The 19,866-nt window shown below is 46.6% G+C and overlaps 1 protein-coding gene across 4 annotated transcripts in view; it reads left to right on the plus strand.

The window, feature by feature from the left end:
• Window positions 1-19,866, plus strand: part of UPF3A (UPF3A regulator of nonsense mediated mRNA decay) — a 30,560-nt gene continuing 10,694 nt past the window's right edge. For 2 of the 4 annotated variants that reach the window (XM_084758863.1, XM_084758862.1), the window contains exons 1-8: window positions 2-277; window positions 488-594; window positions 1,674-1,780; window positions 2,805-2,903; window positions 3,051-3,161; window positions 7,358-7,413; window positions 7,499-7,654; window positions 8,656-8,789. In XM_084758863.1, coding sequence (XP_084614989.1) covers window positions 77-277; window positions 488-594; window positions 1,674-1,780; window positions 2,805-2,903; window positions 3,051-3,161; window positions 7,358-7,413; window positions 7,499-7,654; window positions 8,656-8,789 — 971 coding nt within the window. In that variant the 5' untranslated portion in view covers window positions 2-76. Of the gene's footprint in view, window positions 278-487; window positions 595-1,673; window positions 1,781-2,804; window positions 2,904-3,050; window positions 3,162-7,357; window positions 7,414-7,498; window positions 7,655-8,655; window positions 8,790-10,124; window positions 10,657-17,953; window positions 18,096-19,866 lie in introns of those variants that run through there. The other 2 variants (XM_084758864.1, XM_084758861.1) reach the window with 2 other exon arrangements.

Genomic DNA, 19,866 nt, shown 5'->3' on the forward strand with positions numbered 1-19,866 from the left:
CCAAGGGAGGGGCTGCCTAGTCCTCGCGAGGCTTCGTTCTCGCGGAGGAGGCGGCGGCGGAGGGCAGCCGGTGGGGATGCGCTCGGAAGAGGGAGCCGGAGGCCTGGGCGCAGCCCTTTCGGCGCGGGGCCCAAGCTGGAGGGAGAAGCTGGCGGGACCGGAGGTCCAGTTCCTCCGCGAGTCGCAGCGGAGGGAACCCGCGGGGCCGCCTGCCTCGCCTTTCGGTGACAGCGGAGCCGGCAAGCCTCGCGAGGACAAGAGGTCGGCCCTGAGCAAGGTGGGGGCGGAGCCTCACAGCCTCTCGTGGGGAGACTGGTCCTGGGCACTCTGGGGGTGGGGCCAGAAGCTCTCGCGAGAAGACATAGAGGGTTGTGCTTGTCCATCTTAGGGGCGGGGCTGCGTCGCCGTGGTGACGCTCGCTGCTGCCTCCGACGGGGCGGGGCGGGGTGGGGGGCAGTATCTAACTGACTAGCTGTGCTCATCCCAGGTAGTACTCAGGCGGCTGCCCCCGGGCCTCACCAAAGAGCAGCTGGAAGAGCAACTGCGCCCCTTGCCCGCACACGATTACTTCGAGGTGGTAGCTGCGGACCTCAGGTGAGAGGCGCAGCGGGACGCAGGGGACGTGTCACCTGTGAGGGATGGACACAGGAGATGGACGGGGCGGTGCCCGTAATTGCAGTGATCCTCCTCTTCCAGCAGTCGGTGCACGCCCACAGTCATCTTGTCAGTCCAAATGGCCAGTAGCACCGCGCTTTTTGTCCTTTGTGTTTCCATGCCTTACTCCGCGTAGCTTTAAATAAGTTATGATTGTGCCCAGACAAGTGGAATCGCATTGCCGCCCTTCTCCTGTCAGCACCACCACCCAGACAGGTTCTCTGCCTGTGGTGATAGGAGCAACACAGGGCAGGACTAACCAGGAGGTGTCAGTGCCACTGGAATTCGTGATTTTTTATGGTTTATTTTTTTATATCCTTTTATCTCTTTATTTAAGTCATATACACTTATCTTTGGGATGCTATTTTTGTTTTTTAAAAAGTCTAGTCAAATAAAAATATAAATAATTGTTAAACAGGTATCATTTGAAAATCACAGGTGGTTTTCAGATGGCTGAAATTTAGAAAAACAGTTAAAAGAACACGGAATGACTCAGTGCATAGTTCCAACCCCAACTTGTAATTTGCACCTCCTCCCTGTGAACAGACTTCTCTAAACTTTAATATTCTCTGTGATGTGAAATTGAAGAGTTCCTACCTGTGAAGAGAATTGTGGCTGAGACAGGGAGAATAGGTTAGCTTTTCCTAGGTACCAAAGCACCTGAAGGTGGTCTGTCCATCCAAAAAGAACCTCTCACAGTACAGCATCCTCATCCGTGAAGGAGCCAAGACTGTTCGTATTCTTGTACGAAGAGTGACTCTAAGAATGTCCACGGCCCTTGGGTGACGTCTGAAGCCCAGTGTTTAACCCTGGCTGTGTGCAGTAGGGGAGCTCCTGAGTAATGAAGGCTACAGTTAATGATTGGGTTATCTTGAGGTTTTTTTGCTAAAGAATATCCAGATTGTTATAGTTAACTGAGAAGTGACTCTTGGGCATAAAAAGCATAAAAGATAAACAAGGTGAAACTGAGGGAGTCCTACCGTTGTACTAACCGTCTTCCTCGTTCTCTCCTGCTCCAGTCTCTATCCTCATCTCTACTCAAGAGCATACATTAATTTTAGGAACCCTGATGACATCCTCCTGTTCAGAGACCGCTTTGATGGCTACATCTTCATTGGCAATAAAGGTTGGTGGGTTTTAGCTAACTCCTCAAGCACAGCTGAAGTAAGGTCATAAACTTTACTGTTATTTCATCATGTGCTGATGAAATTTATAACCCAGAGAATTTCAGAAGTTCTGTGTAATAAGAACAAGACTGCACCGTTGTTGGAGAGTGGGTTTTTGTTTCTTTGGTTTTTTTAGTTTTTCAAGACAAAATGTGTATGTGTGTGTGTGTGTATAAACACATAAATATATGTATATAAATATACATGTGGACATAAATATGTGTATATATTACATATGTGCACATATGTATGCATACAAAATTATGTGTGTTATAAATAATATGTGTGTAAATATGCATATAAATATACATATATTTATATATGTATATATCCATATATGTATGTTCTTAAAGGTCTCATACCCTTTAGCCCTATGTCTCTTTTAAGCAGAGTAATTTCCTTGAACCTGTATAACAGTTCAAGAGTTGAATTAACGTCTTGAAATTAATTTTTTTTTATTTTATCTGTCTGTACGTGTGCATGCCTAGATGTAGGTATGTATACCAGTTGTGTACAGGTGCCCTCAGAAGCCAGAGGAGGGCATCAGATACCCTGCAACTGGAGTTACAGGTGTTTGTGAGCTGCCTAATGTGAGGTGCTTAGAACCAAATCTAGGTTCTATGCAAGAACAGCACATGTTCTTAACCACTGAGCCATCTCTCTAACACATAACATTTTTAAAATTAAAATACTTGATTGTAACTAAAACGCCTGGCTGGAGATACTCCATTATAGGTTATTTGGAAGTCACATGGAGTGCTGGGGTTTACTGGCCTCTGCGTTTCTCCTTCTCAAGCGAGCAATTTGATGTTGGGAACGGGGCTGCTGATGATAGGCCCTTTCATGTTATAACTGTTGCTTCTTGGCCCCATCGTCCCGAAGCATTGCTGGGTCTGATGCTTCATCTCCCTGTACGTTAGATACCATTTCCCAAAGTGAACCTCATAGTTACATAATGATACTTGCCATGTGTCTCCACAAAAGGCCTGGAGTATCCTGCAGTGGTGGAGTTTGCGCCATTCCAGAAGATTGCCAAAAAGAAGCTGAAGAAGAAAGATGCCAAGACTGGAAGCATTGAAGATGGTGAGTCCTTTTCAAAGGCTGACTTATAAGATGGTGAGTGCTTTTCAGAGGCTGACTTATAAGCCAGCACACTAATACACTGATCAGGCATGAGCTGTAGTTGGAAAGGGGGCTATCTGATTCATTCATTCTGTTTTAAACTTTCAGATCCAGAATATAAACAGTTTCTGGAATCATACAGTTTGGAGGAAGAGAGAACCAGTGCGAGTCCCGAGACGCTGCTGGGAGAGATAGAAGCGAAGACACGAGAGCTCCTGGGTCTGTTTTGCTCCCTTCTGTATTGAGATTCTTGCTGATGGAGTGTGCACTTGACTGTCCATTTGACAAGATGAGAGTAAAATTTATTTTTGTTACAGGCTTGTTAGAAACAGCATTTTCTACTTTTGACAAAAGAGTGATAGCTCAGGGAAATGCTTTTGAGCCTTTCGTGCTGAACACTGTGTTTCTAGGGGTCTTCGTTTAGAATGGCCATGCTGCCAAAGACAACTGTCCATGCCTTTGGCTGCAGTGGAGAGCTTTTGTCACGGCACTGACTTTCTCTGCAGAGCAGCCGTGGTGGGTGTTGGGAACCTATGGAGACACGACATTTTGCTCACCCGAAGCTAACCCGTCAGTGCATGTGCGCAGCTAGAGTCAGGTGTCTGGTTTGAGTCCCTTTAGGACTTTCTTCTAAAGTGGTGTGTTTTAGAGATGTTTGTCTCTTGTAGTAGGCCCCAGAAAATCCATATGACGACATGACTCAGTATTGAAACTCTCCTCAAGTGAATGAAGAGGTGGCTCATAGTTTAAGAGCATTGGTTGATCTTCCAAACAACCCAGTTGGATTGCCAGCACCTGGATGGTGGCTTTCAGCCATCTCTAACTCCAGTCCCAGGGGATCCAGCACCCTCTTCTGGTTTCTGTGGGCATTGCACAAACATGGTGTGCAGACATACATTCAGGCAGAATACCCATACACATAAAGATTTTAATTTTATTTCATTTATCTATCATATATACAGTATTCTGGCTGCATGCAGCCTGCAGGCCAGAAGAGGACATCAGATCACATTACAGATGGTTGTGAGCACCATGTGGTCACTGGGAATTGAACTCAGGACCTCTGGAAGAGTATTCAGTCCTTCTTAACCACTGAGCCATCTTTCTAGAACACACATAATGATTTTAAAAACAGAACAAAACCTTTCCACAAGGCCTGGCACCTCTTACATGTCCTGCTCACCTGTCAAGACTTGTATAACATTTAATGTATAATTGGTTCGTTGGTCTCCACATGAATTTTCTTTTTCTCCCCCACTTTCATCGTGGAACTATATTTTCCTCTTTGTAGTTTCAGGAAGGAAAGAAGTGTTTAAAATTGAGTAAGTGGTGAATAAACAGGCTGCAGCCTGGAGCTCTGTAGGAGCAGAATGTAAGCTCTGTCCACAGTGGCATTGATGCCAAAAGGAAGCAAGGGTCTGGCTAATGGCTCTTACCCCACAGGGAAGGCTGTTGTGTTATGCCGAGTATGTTTCAGAGGTCATGCATTGGGGAGAGGAGGATGGTGCTCAAATTAGTGTGGGGCCTGAGAGAGAACTAAATATCAGAGGTTCAAGATGAGCAAATGGACCCCGGCATGGTGGAGCACACCTTTATTCCCAGCACTTGGGAGGCAGAGGTAGGCTGATCTCTGTGAGTTCAAGGACAGCCTGGTCTACAAAGCGAGTCCAGGACAGCCAAGGCTACACAGAGAAACCCTGTCTCAAGGGGGGAAAAGGAGATAAGCAGATGGATTAATTGTGGTACCCATCTATACATAGAGAAGATGGAGAAAGATACTTCGGGGACAAAAATTGGGATTTGATTTCAAAACATGTTATATTTATGAAGTTAGAAAAAGCAAAATAAGTATTTCAGAACTCACCTTCCAACCCCTTCTCCATCTTTCTTGCTTTGTTTAAGTGTCTCATTATTAGATCTGTCACTACAGGCTACTTGGGAGACATCCTCTCTGTGGGTTAGAACCTGGTTTTGTTCCCGCAGAGAGCCTCTGTCCTCGTCGTCTTTGCCTGCAGTATCTTGCTCAGTGCCCACTATATTGCCAATAGTAATTCTATATTGATGGCACAGGTGCCAGGCAGGGTCTCACTCCCAGTGCAATGCAAGTGGTTCCCTCATTCCAGAGATGGACTGTGGAGGCTCTATCTGTAGTTACTGCTTCTGTTTTTAAATTGGAATTTTCTCCATGTAATTCATAGTAGTTGGTAGTTTTTTATTAGCTTTTAACCTTCTATGGGGTCTCATGAGCAAGCCAAATAAATAAGGTTTAAATAAAATCCAAATAAACTCAGGCTTGCAGGAGTTCTGATGCTGTTGAGTTAAGCAAGGTCTTTGGAATGGACAGACCCAGGACCAGTTCTGAGAACTGCTACTTCATGACCTCAGCAAACACCATGGCCTTCTGGAGCCTTGTAGATGTTTATGACAGGGCATTTAGGAGGGGGGAGGGACGTACATCATGTTACTGAACTTTATCTTGGGATCCATTGTTTTGCTAGTCTGGTAGCCAAAGTATCTCTCTAAAATAAAGTAATTTCTGCCAGACTGATTACACCCATGACCACAGCACCTGCTGTAAAGTGTGGGTGCCTGGCCATGTCCACTCTGCCTAAGGCTGAGTACCATTTGACCTGTCGAGCCAGGGTGTCAAAAGTCCCTTGTTGAATTTAGGGACCCATGTCCAGTAGCTTTCTCACGTCTGTCTGTCTTTCTTTCTTTCTTTCTTTCTTTCTTTCTTTCTTTCTTTCTTTTTTAAGATGTATTTATTTATTTTATCTGTGAGTGCTCTATCTGCATGTACACCTTCATGCCAGAAGAGGGCGTCAGATTACAGTATAGATGGCTGTGAGCCACCATGTGGGTGCTGGGAATTGAACTGAGAACCTCTTGGAAGAGCAGACAGTGCTCTTAACCCCTGAGCCATCTCTCCAGCCCTCTCACAAATTTCTATTAGTTGCTGAGCCTCACATTCCGGAAATGTCACACCAGCTCTCGGGTGTAGCCAAGGATTCTTCCTGTCCTCCCCTTTTAATCCGAGATCTTAAAGGTCTGTCAGGCAGACCCAGAGCATTTCCCGCTTTCTCCCAGTGCCCTTACATCTGGAGGCCATGGGACTCTTCCTGTTGGGACTAGTCCCCCTGGTGGCACCTGTAGGCCTGTAGCCCGTGGGGGTGGGGGAGGGGGAACCCCTGGCACCCCGATCAGACGGGAGAGGTGAGGAGTAGGACAGGTGATGTTCAAGGTGGATCCTGTGAAATGCACTTTAGACAAGAGGAACGGGGCTGTTTTGGCCAGCAGTGCCCTGTGGAGTCATGTTCTAAACATTAGATTGAATAGATCGTATCTGAAATGATTAAGGCCAGAAATATTCTATTTGGAACTTTGGAATATTTGTATATATGTAATAAAATGTTGAGGAGATGGAATATAGGTCTAAAGATAAAAATTATATTTTCTGTGTATTTTAAACACATAGTCTGAAGACAGTTGATTATAACATCTGTATTACATCTCTGGTTTTTTGTTTTGTTTTTGTTTGTTTGGTTGGTTTTGGTTTTTCAAGACAGGGTTTCTCTGTGTATCCTTAGCTCTCTTGGACTCCCTTTGTAGACCAGGCTGGCCTCAAACTCACAGTGAGTCCAGGACAACCAAGGCTACACAGAGAAACCTCGTCTTGGGAAAAAAAAATAACAAAAATAACAAAAAAACAAAACCTAAAAAGTTAAAAGCAAAAAATTCTGAAAATATGCATGCCATCAAAGTAAATATGTAAATGTTACTTATGGTTCTTCAGAAGTATAAAGGTAAATTAGTAACATTTGAGAAGCTTGAGATATCACACACATGCATTTTTGCCAACCATGTGACCAATATTTTATGACATTTTTAAGAAAAATATCATGTGTCTTTTCTCACTGTCAGGTAGCCTGTGGTCCTGTAAATAATCACTTGCCTGTATTCCTTCTATAAACGGCCCTGACTAAACTCACTGGGCCTCCAACCAAACCAAACCAAACCAAACCAAACCAAACCAAACCAAACCAAACCAAAGGGAGCCCTGGAAGGAGGAGGGAGGGGGGGGACGCAGCAGGGGGGGACGAGGGTGGGTCATGGAGTGCAGATGTGACCAAAATGCACTATGCACATGTATGAAAATGTCATGATGACATGTTATTATATATAATTGAATATGCTAATAAAAACTTAAGAGTGGCATGTCAGAATTGTCTGTACCTACAAAGTACTTGGATTTGTAAGAACAGAACAAGAATGCCCCTAGGAGCAGTGCACTCTCACGTAGATCGCAGAGGAGATACTCTTTTCCTAGTTATTTTAATATTAAGCTGGAAGCAAGTATTTTTAAAAATCTCAATTTAGAGGTTATGTGTAATGTATTATAATTTTTGGTTTTTTAGCCAGAAGAACCACACCTCTTTTGGAATATATTAAAAGTAGAAAATTAGAAAAGCAGGTAGGTGACATTTTACGTGGTATCTACCCTGCACCTGCTGTTTCCATGCACAAAACCCACGTACTGCCTCTGGCTGTGCCTTCAGAGACTCCGAGAAGAAAAACGTGAGGAGCGCAGGAAGAGGGAGCTCGAAAAAAAGCGTTTGCGGGAAGAAGAGAAAAGGAAACGGAGAGAAGAGGAGAGATGTAAAAGGAAAGAGGCGGATAAGCAGAAGAGAGCTGAGAAGGAAGTGAGGATTAAGGTAATGCTAAGCAGCAAACATTTCTTCTTCTCCCCCTAAAGTGTCGTCCTGTTATAGTAATTATGCCATTACGTGTCTTAGCGCCTTAAAATCACAAAGCATTTTCAGTTCATCTACCCCTTTATCACAGTTCTTTTCTTTTGGGGGGGGGGGGATAAGACAGGGTCTCTCTGTGTAGCCTTGGCTGTCCTGGACTTGCTTTTGTAGACAGGCTGGCCTTCAACTCACAGAGATCCGCCTGCCTCTGCCTCCCTTGAGTGCTGGGATTACAGGCCTGCGCCACCCCCACCCCCAGTTTAACACAGTTCTTTATAGCCACTCTACAGCAGTAGCTCCTTACTCAACCTGTGAATACTGCGGTGGCAGAAGGTGCGAGGCTCTGACCTCCCAATGTAGAGTGGACCTCAGCCCCGAAAGAGCCCATGCCCTACATTTTCCTGACTAAAACAAGCCACAGACTTCCTGCTCGGCTTCTCTGAGTCCTGCTCAGTACCTCAGAACTAGGACTCAGCGTTTGAGGCTCAGCACTAGGCAACAGCCATGGGTTCCACACTCATGTCCAGTTTGCCCCATGACTGATACATTCGTTTTCATGGATTAAAAAGATCTTTCTCTTCAGTATTGGTTAGAATTGGAAGGTCAGGTGTGGTGGCATACACCTTTAATATCAGCACTTGGGAGGCAGAGGCAGGAGGATTGCTGTGAGTTCAAGGCCATCCTGATCTACAGAGTGAGTCTAGAACAGCCAAGGCTACACAGAGAAACCCTGTCTCCAAAAAAAAAAAAAAAAAAAAAAAAAGGACTTGGAATCAGTCCTTCTTAGGACTTTGTAGAACTGAGGTTTCAGCCAGGCATGGTTTCACCTTACCCCACAGAGGGTTTACGATAACTTATTGGGTTCTAAAGACCTGTACAATATAAAGACCATCGTTACTTAACCCCTGAGTCGTAGTAATAAACTATACAGTAGGAGTAACTATATGAACATTACAATTTCTCAGCTTCTTAAGAAACTGGAAACGGGAGAAGAAGCAACCACAGAGAAACCCAAAGAAAGAAGTGAAGCAGTTGGCATTGGAGACGAAAAACAGGAAGCCCGGCCTGTAGAGAACGCGCCAGAGACGCCTGGAGAGAGGTGAGCGGGTCGCGTCTCTGCGATGCCCTCCTGCCCCTGGTTTGGAGTCATAGCCGCAGTACAGGTGTATACATGTCACATTGCCCTTGGAAGCTGAGACCTGCGCCCGAATATGCTGACACGTTTGTTTTCTGCTGAGCACAGCAGGAGCTTAGTGAGCTCTGAAGTCTCAAGTATCTCTTCAAGTCAGGGGCGTTTCCTGTCACCTCTGGAGCATCTTCTTTTCCTCCCTAAGACTTCCTTCCTGGACTTAGGTCTCCAGGGTCTGCCCTCCTAGTCTTCCTTCCTGTATAATTTGCCTTCCTTGGTGTTGGAGATTGAACACACATTTTGTTCCAGCTCGCCTGAAGTCCGTCTGTGGTTACATTTCAGGTACCTACAACTGCGGATTTCAGAGTCCCCTCTCTTATGGCTGGCCAGTTCAGGGGTTTGGTTTTGTTGTTGTTTGGTTTTGGTTTGTTTTTGTTTTTTGTGGTAGAGCACTAGGCCGTAAGATTCTAATTCTCCTTAGTTCTGTCTTTTGTTGGTCCTACCTCTTCATCTTCGTCTGCTCACGGCATGGGAAGAGCTCAGCCCTGAGGCTGGCAGGCACAGCCTCTTGCTCTGAGTGTCACATCTGCCACACACACCCAGGTTGGCCCAGCCTAAGGCTTCTACTACATGTTGGATTATCAGCTTGGTAGTCTTTAGCACTTTGATTTGTGATGTAGTAGTTTAGTGTCATTGCTTATGGCATAGCAGTGCCCGTTTTGGTGTCATGTAGTCCTCACTTGTTGCCACGCCTCTCATGTGGATAGGCCACAGAGGGAAGGTGGTGGTGGCTTGTTCCCGTGGCTCAAGGAGGCAAGGACTTCAAGAACCAAATAAACCAAGCAGCCCCATGCATATTCACATGCGTATTTAGCCTTTGGTATGCATGTTGGTCCATCTGGCATGATTAAACTTCAGTTCACTTGACTGTGCTTAGAGGAGAATACAGCTGTTAGGCTACATCACATGCGCACATCTGGGCGCCTAGGACTGTCACTCAGTTCGCTAAGCCGTAAAATGAGGATTGCATTTACTTTGGAGAACTGAGGCTTAGGACAACATATCTGTATACCCTAGCATTGTGTCGTCGTATACTTGTCTTTCAGGAATAGTGGCAGATATTACCATTTGTCCATCTTCTCAGTATTTTCTGTTGAATGCTTGCTGTGAGCCCGTCGCCGCTAAACGCAGCAGTGTAGCAGTGAGCTCAGTGCCTCTGCACCCATTCACAGTCTACAAGGGAGACACGTTATCAAGAAGCCGCTTACCCGCAGTTAGTTATTAACCATTTGTATTGACTCACAGGTTACAGGATGGCAGTGATAAAGAGCAAAGGGACAAAAGATTTCGAGAGAAAGAACCTGAAACTCCAAGATGTCACCCAGATGGTTGCAGAAAGCACAGCATTCACTCAGAGCTTGGCAGGTTTTCCAGGAGGAATGAAGACGAGTCAAAATGGGGAAAAGGCTTCACCCAGGAGAGAGGGAAAAGAGGGCGCCAGGACGGGAGTGTCCCTGTGGACATGGCAGACAGAGTGAGCAAGGAGCAGATGGAGCCCGACAGCCCGGGGCTGAGAAAGGAGCGCGGGGGACACAGGCTTCTGTAGACCTTTGGGCCTGCCTTCCCTGTTGGGGTATGCCAGGGACAGAGTGTACCTCGCAGTCTCACAACTGTGTCCCCAAGTAGACACCCTTATTAGACTAAACAAAGAAGAATCTGCATACATGTGTATAGGTCCAGGGTTGCACTCTGTCTGTGTTAGCTCACATGCCCACTTGGGGTACGCTGAACTTGGAACTAAATTCAGAATAAAACATACCATCATCTTTTTAAAGAATCAAGTTTTTATTTACCAGGAAAGATTGTTTAGCATAAATCATTTACTTGCCATTAATATTGTAAAGTGTAGCCTTAAGATCATAAGGGATCTGGGTGTGGTGCCACACATCTATAATCGAGGCACTTGAGGAGGCAGAGGCAGGTGGATCTCTGTGAGTTTGAGGCCAGCCTGGTCTACAAAGTGAGTTCCAGGACAGCCAAGGCTACACAGAGAAACCCTGTCTTGAAAAACAAACAAACAAAAAAGATCATAAGGGAAACAGCATCTTGTGGAGCTTCTTGGATGCGGTTGACTATAGTTGTGTAGCTTGTGAGTCAGTGCTGCCTGGGCGTGAACACAGCAGTGAGGTACCCTGAGCCCAGGGAAGAGACGTTTACTCAGAAGCATCAAGTTCACTTGTGTTCAGTCACATTTTCCCAGAGGCGCACTTAGGATGGTACTACCAGTGGGTCCACGTCTAGGCTGCTCATCACTGGAAAGCCAGTATTTGGGGACCAAGAGCTGAGGGGAAAGAATCAGATTAGTTGAGGAGTGCCATGCTGGAAGATAAGTGGGCATCATCCCCAAAGGCCTGTCTGAGGGAACTCAAAGGAGGGACGGTGCGGTGGGCAGGGAGGCTTCTGCTAGGTGGGGCCGTTGCTGCCAGTGTGTGACTTGATAACTTGTCTCCTGGCCAGAACATCTCTCAAACTTTCTGTCCTGGGGCTGGTACCTACAGTCTCCTTAGGCAGGCACATAACATCAGTGCAAGCTAAACCTCCCAGCCATTTACATGCCTTGTGTTAGCTGACACACAGAATTTAAGACTAACCAGGGGCCTTCTGTAGTGTGTGTTTTAAAATCTGCTTTTCATTTGGCTTCTTATATCCCATTTTCCCTTCTCTACTACAGTTCCTTGTTGCAATAAATTGTATCTGTTCAGCCTATGAAGCCAATAACTGACACAGTCTGAAATGTACTTTAAGGCTGCCAGGGCAGAATCTAAACTGATTCTAATCTACTCTTAAACTAACATAAACTACTCTAAACCTCATAACATACATATATCCCAAACACTTGCCGCTATGATCCTCAGAGACTTCTCTCTCCTTCCCTGTCAACTGTAAACAGCCTTCTTTCTCTCAACAATCAAACTTGGTTTCGCCCCACCTCTCTAGGAAGTCCCGCCTTCCACTTCCCGTCCTTCTACCCAGCTTATTGGCTAAACAGCACTTTATTGACAGTTGTTACATCCACCCAAGACATTCTTCCACAGTCCCTTCAACACTCTAACACCGGTAGGAGAGAGAGAAGGTTAGTGGGGCCAGAGAACCTAGTTTTCCTTAGCTACTTCCTGCTGTTTAGGGTTGTCAGGTTCCTAGGGCAAGTCCAGTCCTCAGGACATCTTCAACTGTTCATCAAACTGTATCAACAGAACCAAGAGCCGCAGGGGAAGCACCAGCAGCCTTCTTTCTCGGAGCCCCCAGTCTCACTCTGGGTCTGGCTTTCATCTCACTGACAAAGACCATGCCCGCATATGAGGCAGTTCCCAGCTGACAAAGATCACCTGCCTTCTCAGGAGGCAGTTATCAGCTGTGGAGCATCCCCCACATCTCACACCTGGGATTAAAAAACATGTTTACATATAAACCAAAACTTCCACAACAGTCTTCCGGGCTCTGAAGTCCTCCAAAGATTGAAATTCTTCTACAGGAAGGTAATTTACCAGCCAGCATCTTACTCATTTGGCTACAGCTTCTGTTGAGGGGGCTGGCAAAGGAAAGGCGCTCCACCAAGGGAGGTAACTTCCCTGGAGCAACCAGTGTTGAGTGGGCTTCACTTCCGGGGCCAGCCTCTTGCACATGCTCACCGGGCCTGGTAGTGCATGGCTGCTGTGATTTGGGCGTTTTAAGAATGTGAGTAAATAGGGACCATACCATGTGTGACCTCTGAGGCTGCCTCTCCTCACTCACTGATCACCTTCAGATCCATCAAGGTGAGGTCCACTGGTCATGGCCTTTTAGAAAATGGATGTATTATTTTCATTGTTTCCTTTGATGACATCCATTTTTAAAGCTTCCATGAATGGCCAAAAGAGATGACTTACAGCCTGGCATGCCTCTTAATTCCCAGAACTTGGGAGGCAGCAGCAGGTGGATCACTGTGAGTTCGAGGCCAGCCTTGTCTACAAAGCAAGTCCAGGACAGCCAAGATAACATAGAGAAACTCTGTCTTGAAAAACAAAAATAAATAAATAAGTCTTTTTTAAAAAATAGATTTTCACTTGCTATCATGATGCATAATAGTGCCCACCGAGTGATCTGCCCATATTTCATATGCCCCATGGCAGTGAGGTGCCTCTGGTGACAGAGGCAGTTCTGGGGTTAATGGGTGATCAGGATCTCTGTAGCCAGATGGTGTTTCCAATGTCCCAGGAGAAGGACCTTTGGCTGACAGCAGAACACTTGGTCCCAGAAGCCACAGTAGGTGTGAACACTGGGCTGGATTCTGGTAGTGGGGGTCACTTCTGCAGGATGGGAAGGCTATGCCTTTTCCACACCACGCTGCTGAAGGCTTTTCTGTCTTCACCTCTGTCACCGAATTCTTGCCTTAGCATCTGTTCTGTGGGGAACAGACAGCAGTTACCTTGCCTTTCAGGAGCTGGTGAGTCCTACAGGAGTCTCTCATCTTTGGAACTAAAGCCATGTCCGAGATAAAAGCTGAGAATGGATCAACTATTTGACCTATGTTAATAGATTAGTTACTAAAAATACAAAATGGAAGTTTATTTTCAGGACAACATGCCAGAGTAAAAAACTTTTCCTTCCCAAAACATTAATTATCATAATTAAATCATCCGTAATTCCTCCGACTCGATCTCAGATATAGGTATGATCTAATGGTAGTGACTGGTACGTGTAAATTCAATTTCTTTCATTTCTTTAAAAGTTTTTTTATTTGTTACATATACAGTGTTCTGTTTACGTGTTTGCCTGCACTCCAGAAGAAGACGCCAGATCTCATTTTAGATGGCTGTGAGCCACCCTGTGGTTGCTGGGAATTGAACTCAGGATGCCTACAAGAGCAGACAGTGCTCTTAATTGTCGAGCCATCTCTCCCACCCCAATTTCATTCTTTCCTATCTTGTCAGCTCAGCTCTCTCTCCCTTGGTGAGTTTTTGCTGTGCTGTGTATCTTGGTACAAAGCTAGCTGCTTCTTGCACACTGTTACCCATCTTTGGATATCAAGAAAACGTTAGTCTTGTGAGATTCTGAATTTCCTCTGGAATACTTCACTGTTACATATCTAAGAAGAAAGCCGACCACGGGAGTAACATTACATCATAAAAGGGACAAGTCTTGGCTGATTTAAACTCAGTCATCCACTTATTAAAGGATCAGCATTGACAATAATAATAGCATTTTAGTCATTTGACAGTACAGTCATGTGGGATAGTTACGATGAGTGAAGAGCCGTCTGCTGTGAACTATTGTCACAGTGGCCATTGCTCTACACGATGAGGTTCAGACTTCACAGGGTGCCACCAGGGATGACAGTGGCTCTTGTGCCACTGTGGTGTTGAGGGACTAGAGGCATTTCCAGCTAACTTCTGGTGTTTTTAGGCTTCCTGGAAAGATGACAGAAGCCATGCAATTTGAAGTCAGGCCTTCTTGAGTTGTTCCTTCTCCCCAGATTCAGACGTGGAAGTCGTCATCCAACATGGCTGCCCTGGAGTAAGGAAGTAATTTAGGTCATATACGGTTAGGACAGTGGACCCTGGGTTTGACCGATTCATGTCATCATAAGTAGAGCTCAGAGTAGACCCCTCTGCCTGGTGAGGGCACACTGAGAGAGCCCCATGTGGCAGCCAGCTGACGGTTGTCAGCAGGAGCTAGGTAAGGCAACCCCAGGGCTTGGAGTTCTGGCTCTAGACTTGAGTCATCGAAGCTTCTCTGTAGGTGGGATTTTGTGGCAGTGTAAGAATACTGGGTAAGTCTGTTCTAGAAAGCCGAGGGAATGTGGTGAGTTTTGTTGAGAAGGACTTGATATTGGCCTCAGAACCAAAACAGTGACTCTAGATCTTCACCCCTCACTCCCTTGGACAGTTTCCCTTGGTAATTCAATAGATATGGTTGCATTATATTATAAGAAAATGCCCATGTCTTCCATAACACAAAATAGGAATGTCTTTGAGCTAGCAACAGAGCCTCTGGCCCTACACGCTGAGTACAGATCTGTATACACAGGGAGGAAGGGTTAATTTACACTCCATGGGGATGCTGCCATGACAGTGTCTCGGGTATGACAAAGTTTAAAGTTCAGAGTTGAAAGGTGTGTCTAGACACAAAGATGAATGCTTGTGTGTAGCAAGTGTCTGGAAAGATGTGCAGCAGTTAGCAATGGTTCACAGCAGCTGGATACACATCCTGGGCCCAGGAGCACAGCCTCTAGTCCTTTTTTTTTTTTTTTAATATTTATTTATTTATTACATACACAGTGTTCTGCCTCCATATACACCTGTACATCAGAAGAGGATACTAGATCTCATTATAGATGGTTGTGAGCCACCATGTGGTTGCTGGGAATTGAACTCAGGACCCGTGGAAGAACAGACAGTGCTCTTACCCGCTGAGCCATCTCTCCAGCCCAAGAGCCTCTAGTTTTTGTTGCAGTGTGAGTTTGTTTTCTCTGATCTGCCTGTCATGCCCTCCTGCAGTGTGTTCCCATTTCTCCTGCCCTTAACTTCCACTACCTCAGGTCCCTACCTCACATGGGTCAAATGAAAACACACTTACGGTTCTAAAGCTGCCCCTGTTCATCTCCCAACAGCAACTTCCTTGTTTTAGCGCCCTCTTCCTAAGGCCTGTGCCAGTGTCTCTAGTCACAGGCTCAACACCCATCTACCCTTTGACCTCTGCATCTGTATACCCACTTGTTTACTTGGATGCCTCACAGATGCCTGAACTTACATGTCCTCGCTGAAAACCCCCAACGTTCTCATTTTAGAGATCTGTGTGTCCCTTCTTCCAGATGCTTGCTAGCGCTCGGGCTGCCATTGGTCCAGCTTGTGGCCCTCTGCCTGCCATTGGTCCAGCTTGCTAACGCTCGGGCTGCCATTGGTCCAGCTTGCGACTCTCTGCTTCCCAGGGCCCTTCTCTCACTGCCGCAGCAGCAGGGCTGGAGTCATGTAGGTAATGTCATGTGTAAGTAGGGGAGTCTTTGTACCCCAACCCCATCTCTAGCCTCCAGTATTAGTTATTTGTTGCTGTGACCAAAGCAACTTAAGGGGTTCTTTTGTCTCGCAGTTCCACGGTACAGACTGTCACAGAGCGCAAGTCACGGGGGCAGGGTCTTGAGGTCACGCTGGGTCGGCAGTCAGGACGCTCTGAGAGATGAGCGCCAGAGCTCAGCATTCTCCTTTTCATTCTGTCAGAGGCCCGACCCCAGGGAACGGTGCGGTGTTGACCCGTTGGGGTGGGTCGCAGGCATGCAGGTGTCTGTCAAGTGGACAGTTAGCCTTCTCGCCTCCCCTCAGCATGGGGACCTACAGCTTCACTCCAGCCCAGCGATGGGGTCCAGGAGCCCCAAAAGCCCTTCCATTCACCCACATTCACTCCTCTGTCCCTAGTTTGGGCTAAGTGTCCCTCCATAGCTGCTTGTTTGTCTTCTGTGGGGCAGTTTGTCAGTATCGCCTGTCCATGAAATTAGTGAACTCCATGAAGTCAGAGACTGAGTTTTTCCATCTCCGTGTGCCCAGTCATCGTGTGGTACCCAGCGCCTAGAGAAGTGGCAATAGCTGCTAGGTGCTTTGAGAGTGAGCAAAAAGACAAGGCCTTCCTGGGCACAAGTCAGAACATCTGCATGCTAGTATTTGTCTTACAAATACTGTGGGTTTTCTCCACGTTTCTCTCCAGCTGGATGGTTTTAGTTATGTCATTTGAAACCACTTAAACCTCAGTGAATTTTTTTTGTGAGTGGGTGGAGACCGGTCGCGTGCATTCCTGGCTAGTTCAAACCTTATCTCCCAAGTTCTGGGCTTAGTGTACACCACATGTGTGGCGCAGTAAGTTGTTAAAGTACAGTCATTTTTATTTTGTGTGTGTGAGTTTTGCCTACGTGTCTCTCTGTGTGCCGTGTGCATGTCTGGCGCCTGCAGAGGACAGAAAGGGTGCTGGATGCCCTGAAACTAAACTTGGCACGGTTGGGAGCTGCTGTGTGGATGCTAGGAATCAAATCCAGGCCTCTGGAGGAGGAACCAGTGCCTTTAACACCTGAGACCTGAGCCATCTCTCCAGCCCCATTATTTCTTAACCATTCAAACTTTTAGAAAGAATATTGGCAAGAAATATACCAAACTTTAAGAGCAGGTAAAGGAATGAAACGGATGAGTTTCAGTTCTTTGCTTCTTAGTGTATTTTGTCCCAAACTTGAAACAAATGGGGCCACAACCTAACACACCAACCTAGTGCACAGCTGTGAAACAAGCTAAATAAGGAATTTTAGACTTTATTCTTTCCCCACAGTTCTCTGCTAGGATTCTACTATCCCCATAGAAAGACAAGGGAAAATCTGCATTTAAAATTCTGTGCACTTATTCCTCCTCTCCCTTTCTATCTAGCTCACACTGAGTACAGGATGATAGAATTCTGTTCCTGTAAGTGTGTTTGCTTCAAACTTTTGCTTCACAAATGACATGGGTCTTTGTTTCTGTTTTTTTTTTTTTTAATTTTCAGACAGGGTCTCATTGTACATTCCTGTCTTGCCTTCCAAGTGCTGGTATTAAAGGTATGGGTTACCATGCCCAGCCTTTAAAAAAAAACTGTTAGTAAAAACTACATTATATTTCTCTCTACTTATACTTGTATTTCTTCTCAAAATAACCAATTACTTTGGTCATAGGACAACAACAACAAAATACTGTGGTGTCCTATGAAGTTATGATTTGTTTGCTTGTTTATTTTTTAATTTTTTGAGACAAGGTCTCTCTGTGTCTCTGTCTCTGTCTCTTTCTCTTTCTCTCTCGTAGTCCTGGCTGTCCTGGAACCCTCTATGTACACCTGGATGGACTTGAATTCCCAGAGATCCCCTGCCTCTGCCTTCTTAGGGCTGGGATTAAAGGCTGGATATTGAAGCTTTGGCCACTGTACATGTTAAAAAAAAAAAAAAAAAAAAAAAAGCAAGACTTCACCACTGAGCTACATCCCTGTCCTGAAGCTAAGGTTTTCCACATCATTCCCTTCCACTGTGACATTCTGTATGATAATTCATCATGGGAAAAAAAATCTTAAGGGCCCACCTTTTGGGTTTTTTGCAGGGTTTTGACAGCTGTCTAAAATCATCAAACTCAAGAAGAGAGAGACTATCATGTGATCAAGTGGCCAGGCATCGGAAGCAACAAGTCTGATTTTCCCCCTCAGGTTCAATGAATAATCCAATAATTTGTTTTCTTTAGCAAATGCTTTGTGTGCTTTTCCTAAATATCAGAGACAAACAGACACTAGATTGTGGCAAGCAAAACTCCCACTTGCTCTTTTTTTAAAAACAACAACAACAACAAAAACAACAAACCCCTAGGTTATCAAAGCCACATGCCTATGCATGTTCACAAGTGTTCTCTTCTTTAATGTGAGGCTGTGTTCTCACCGATGAGACGTTGGACACTTAACTGTGCTTGGCTATGCAAATGAAACAGTGGTAGCTGCAGGTTAGGAAGGGCCTACGGTCCAGCCCCTGATGATGGGTCTTTGAAAACATGGCTGTTCCCTCAAGTGCGTTCTCACTGGGTGCCTCCCTGAGCACACAGCCTCTTGTGTCACAGGGCTACACTTTCACATCAACAGAGCGAGCGGAGGGCAGAGGAGGCGACTAGGCAGTCAGTGTGTTCTCATCGCTACTGTCCATGTAAAAGCTAGATGGACGTGGCCGCTTGCGCTGTGTGACCAGCGGCAGAGGAGAGGGAGGACGAGGATGGAGATAGGGACTCTATGGGACAAGCTGGCCAGCCAGATCCCATGGGTGCACACACACACCAACATGCATACTACACAACATGCACAGACAAAACCAAACGAAAACCCAGAATCCCTAAGAGGTCAGGTGTCTGTGCTCCTTCCTCTAAAGTACAACGTCTCAACCCAAAAGCCACATGAGGGGTGGCGATGCTCTGTCACTACCTAGCATTCCTCAGTTAGCATCCACAGTGCGGTGAGGAAGCATGTGGAGAGGCGGGAGACAGCTCAGGTGTTAGTGTGTCTGCCGTGCAAGCATGAGGACCCACGCTCAACCCCTAGAATCCATGTTTTAAAAAGCAGCAGGCATGGCGGTGCACACCGTAATCTCAGTCCTGGGAGGTGGAGGCAGGCAGTGCACACCGTAATCTCAGTCCTGGGAGGTGGAGGCATGGCGGTGCACACCGTAATCTCAGTCCTGGGAGGTGGAGGCATGGCGGTGCACACTTGTAATCTCAGTCCTGGGAGGTGGAGACATGGCGGTGCACACCGTAATCTCAGTCCTGGGAGGTGGAGGCATGGCGGTGCACACCGTAATCTCAGTCCTGGGAGGTGGAGGCATGGCGGTGCACACCGTAATCTCAGTCCTGGGAGGTGGAGGCATGGCGGTGCACACCGTAATCTCACTACTGGGAGGTGGAGACATGGCGGTGCACACCGTAATCTCAGTCCTGGGAGGTGGAGACATGGCGGCGCACACCGTAATCTCAGTCCTGGGAGGTGGAGACATGGCGGCGCACACCGTAATCTCAGTCCTGGGAGGTGGAGACATGGCGGCGCACACCGTAATCTCAGTCCTGGGAGGTGGAGGCATGGCGGCGCACACCGTAATCTCAGTCCTGGGAGGTGGAGGCATGGCGGCGCACACTGTAATCTCAGTCCTGGGAGGTGGAGGCATGGCGGCGCACACCGTAATCTCAGTCCTGGGAGGTGGAGGCAGGCGGCGCACACCGGAATCTCAGTCCTGGGAGGTGGAGGCAGGCGGCGCACACCGTAATCTCAGTCCTGGGAGGTGGAGGCATGGCGGCGCACACCGTAATCTCAGTCCTGGGAGGTGGAGGCATGGCGGTGCACACTCGTAATTTCAGTCCTGGGAGGTGGAGGCATGGCGGCGCACACCGTAATCTCAGTCCTGGGAGGTGGAGGCATGGCGGTGCACACTCGTAATTTCAGTCCTGGGAGGTGGAGGCATGGCGGCGCACACCGTAATCTCAGTCCT

Source organism: Acomys minous (genome assembly GCF_964271855.1).
Source record: "Acomys minous genome assembly, chromosome: 15".
NCBI lineage: Eukaryota > Metazoa > Chordata > Mammalia > Rodentia > Muridae > Acomys > Acomys minous.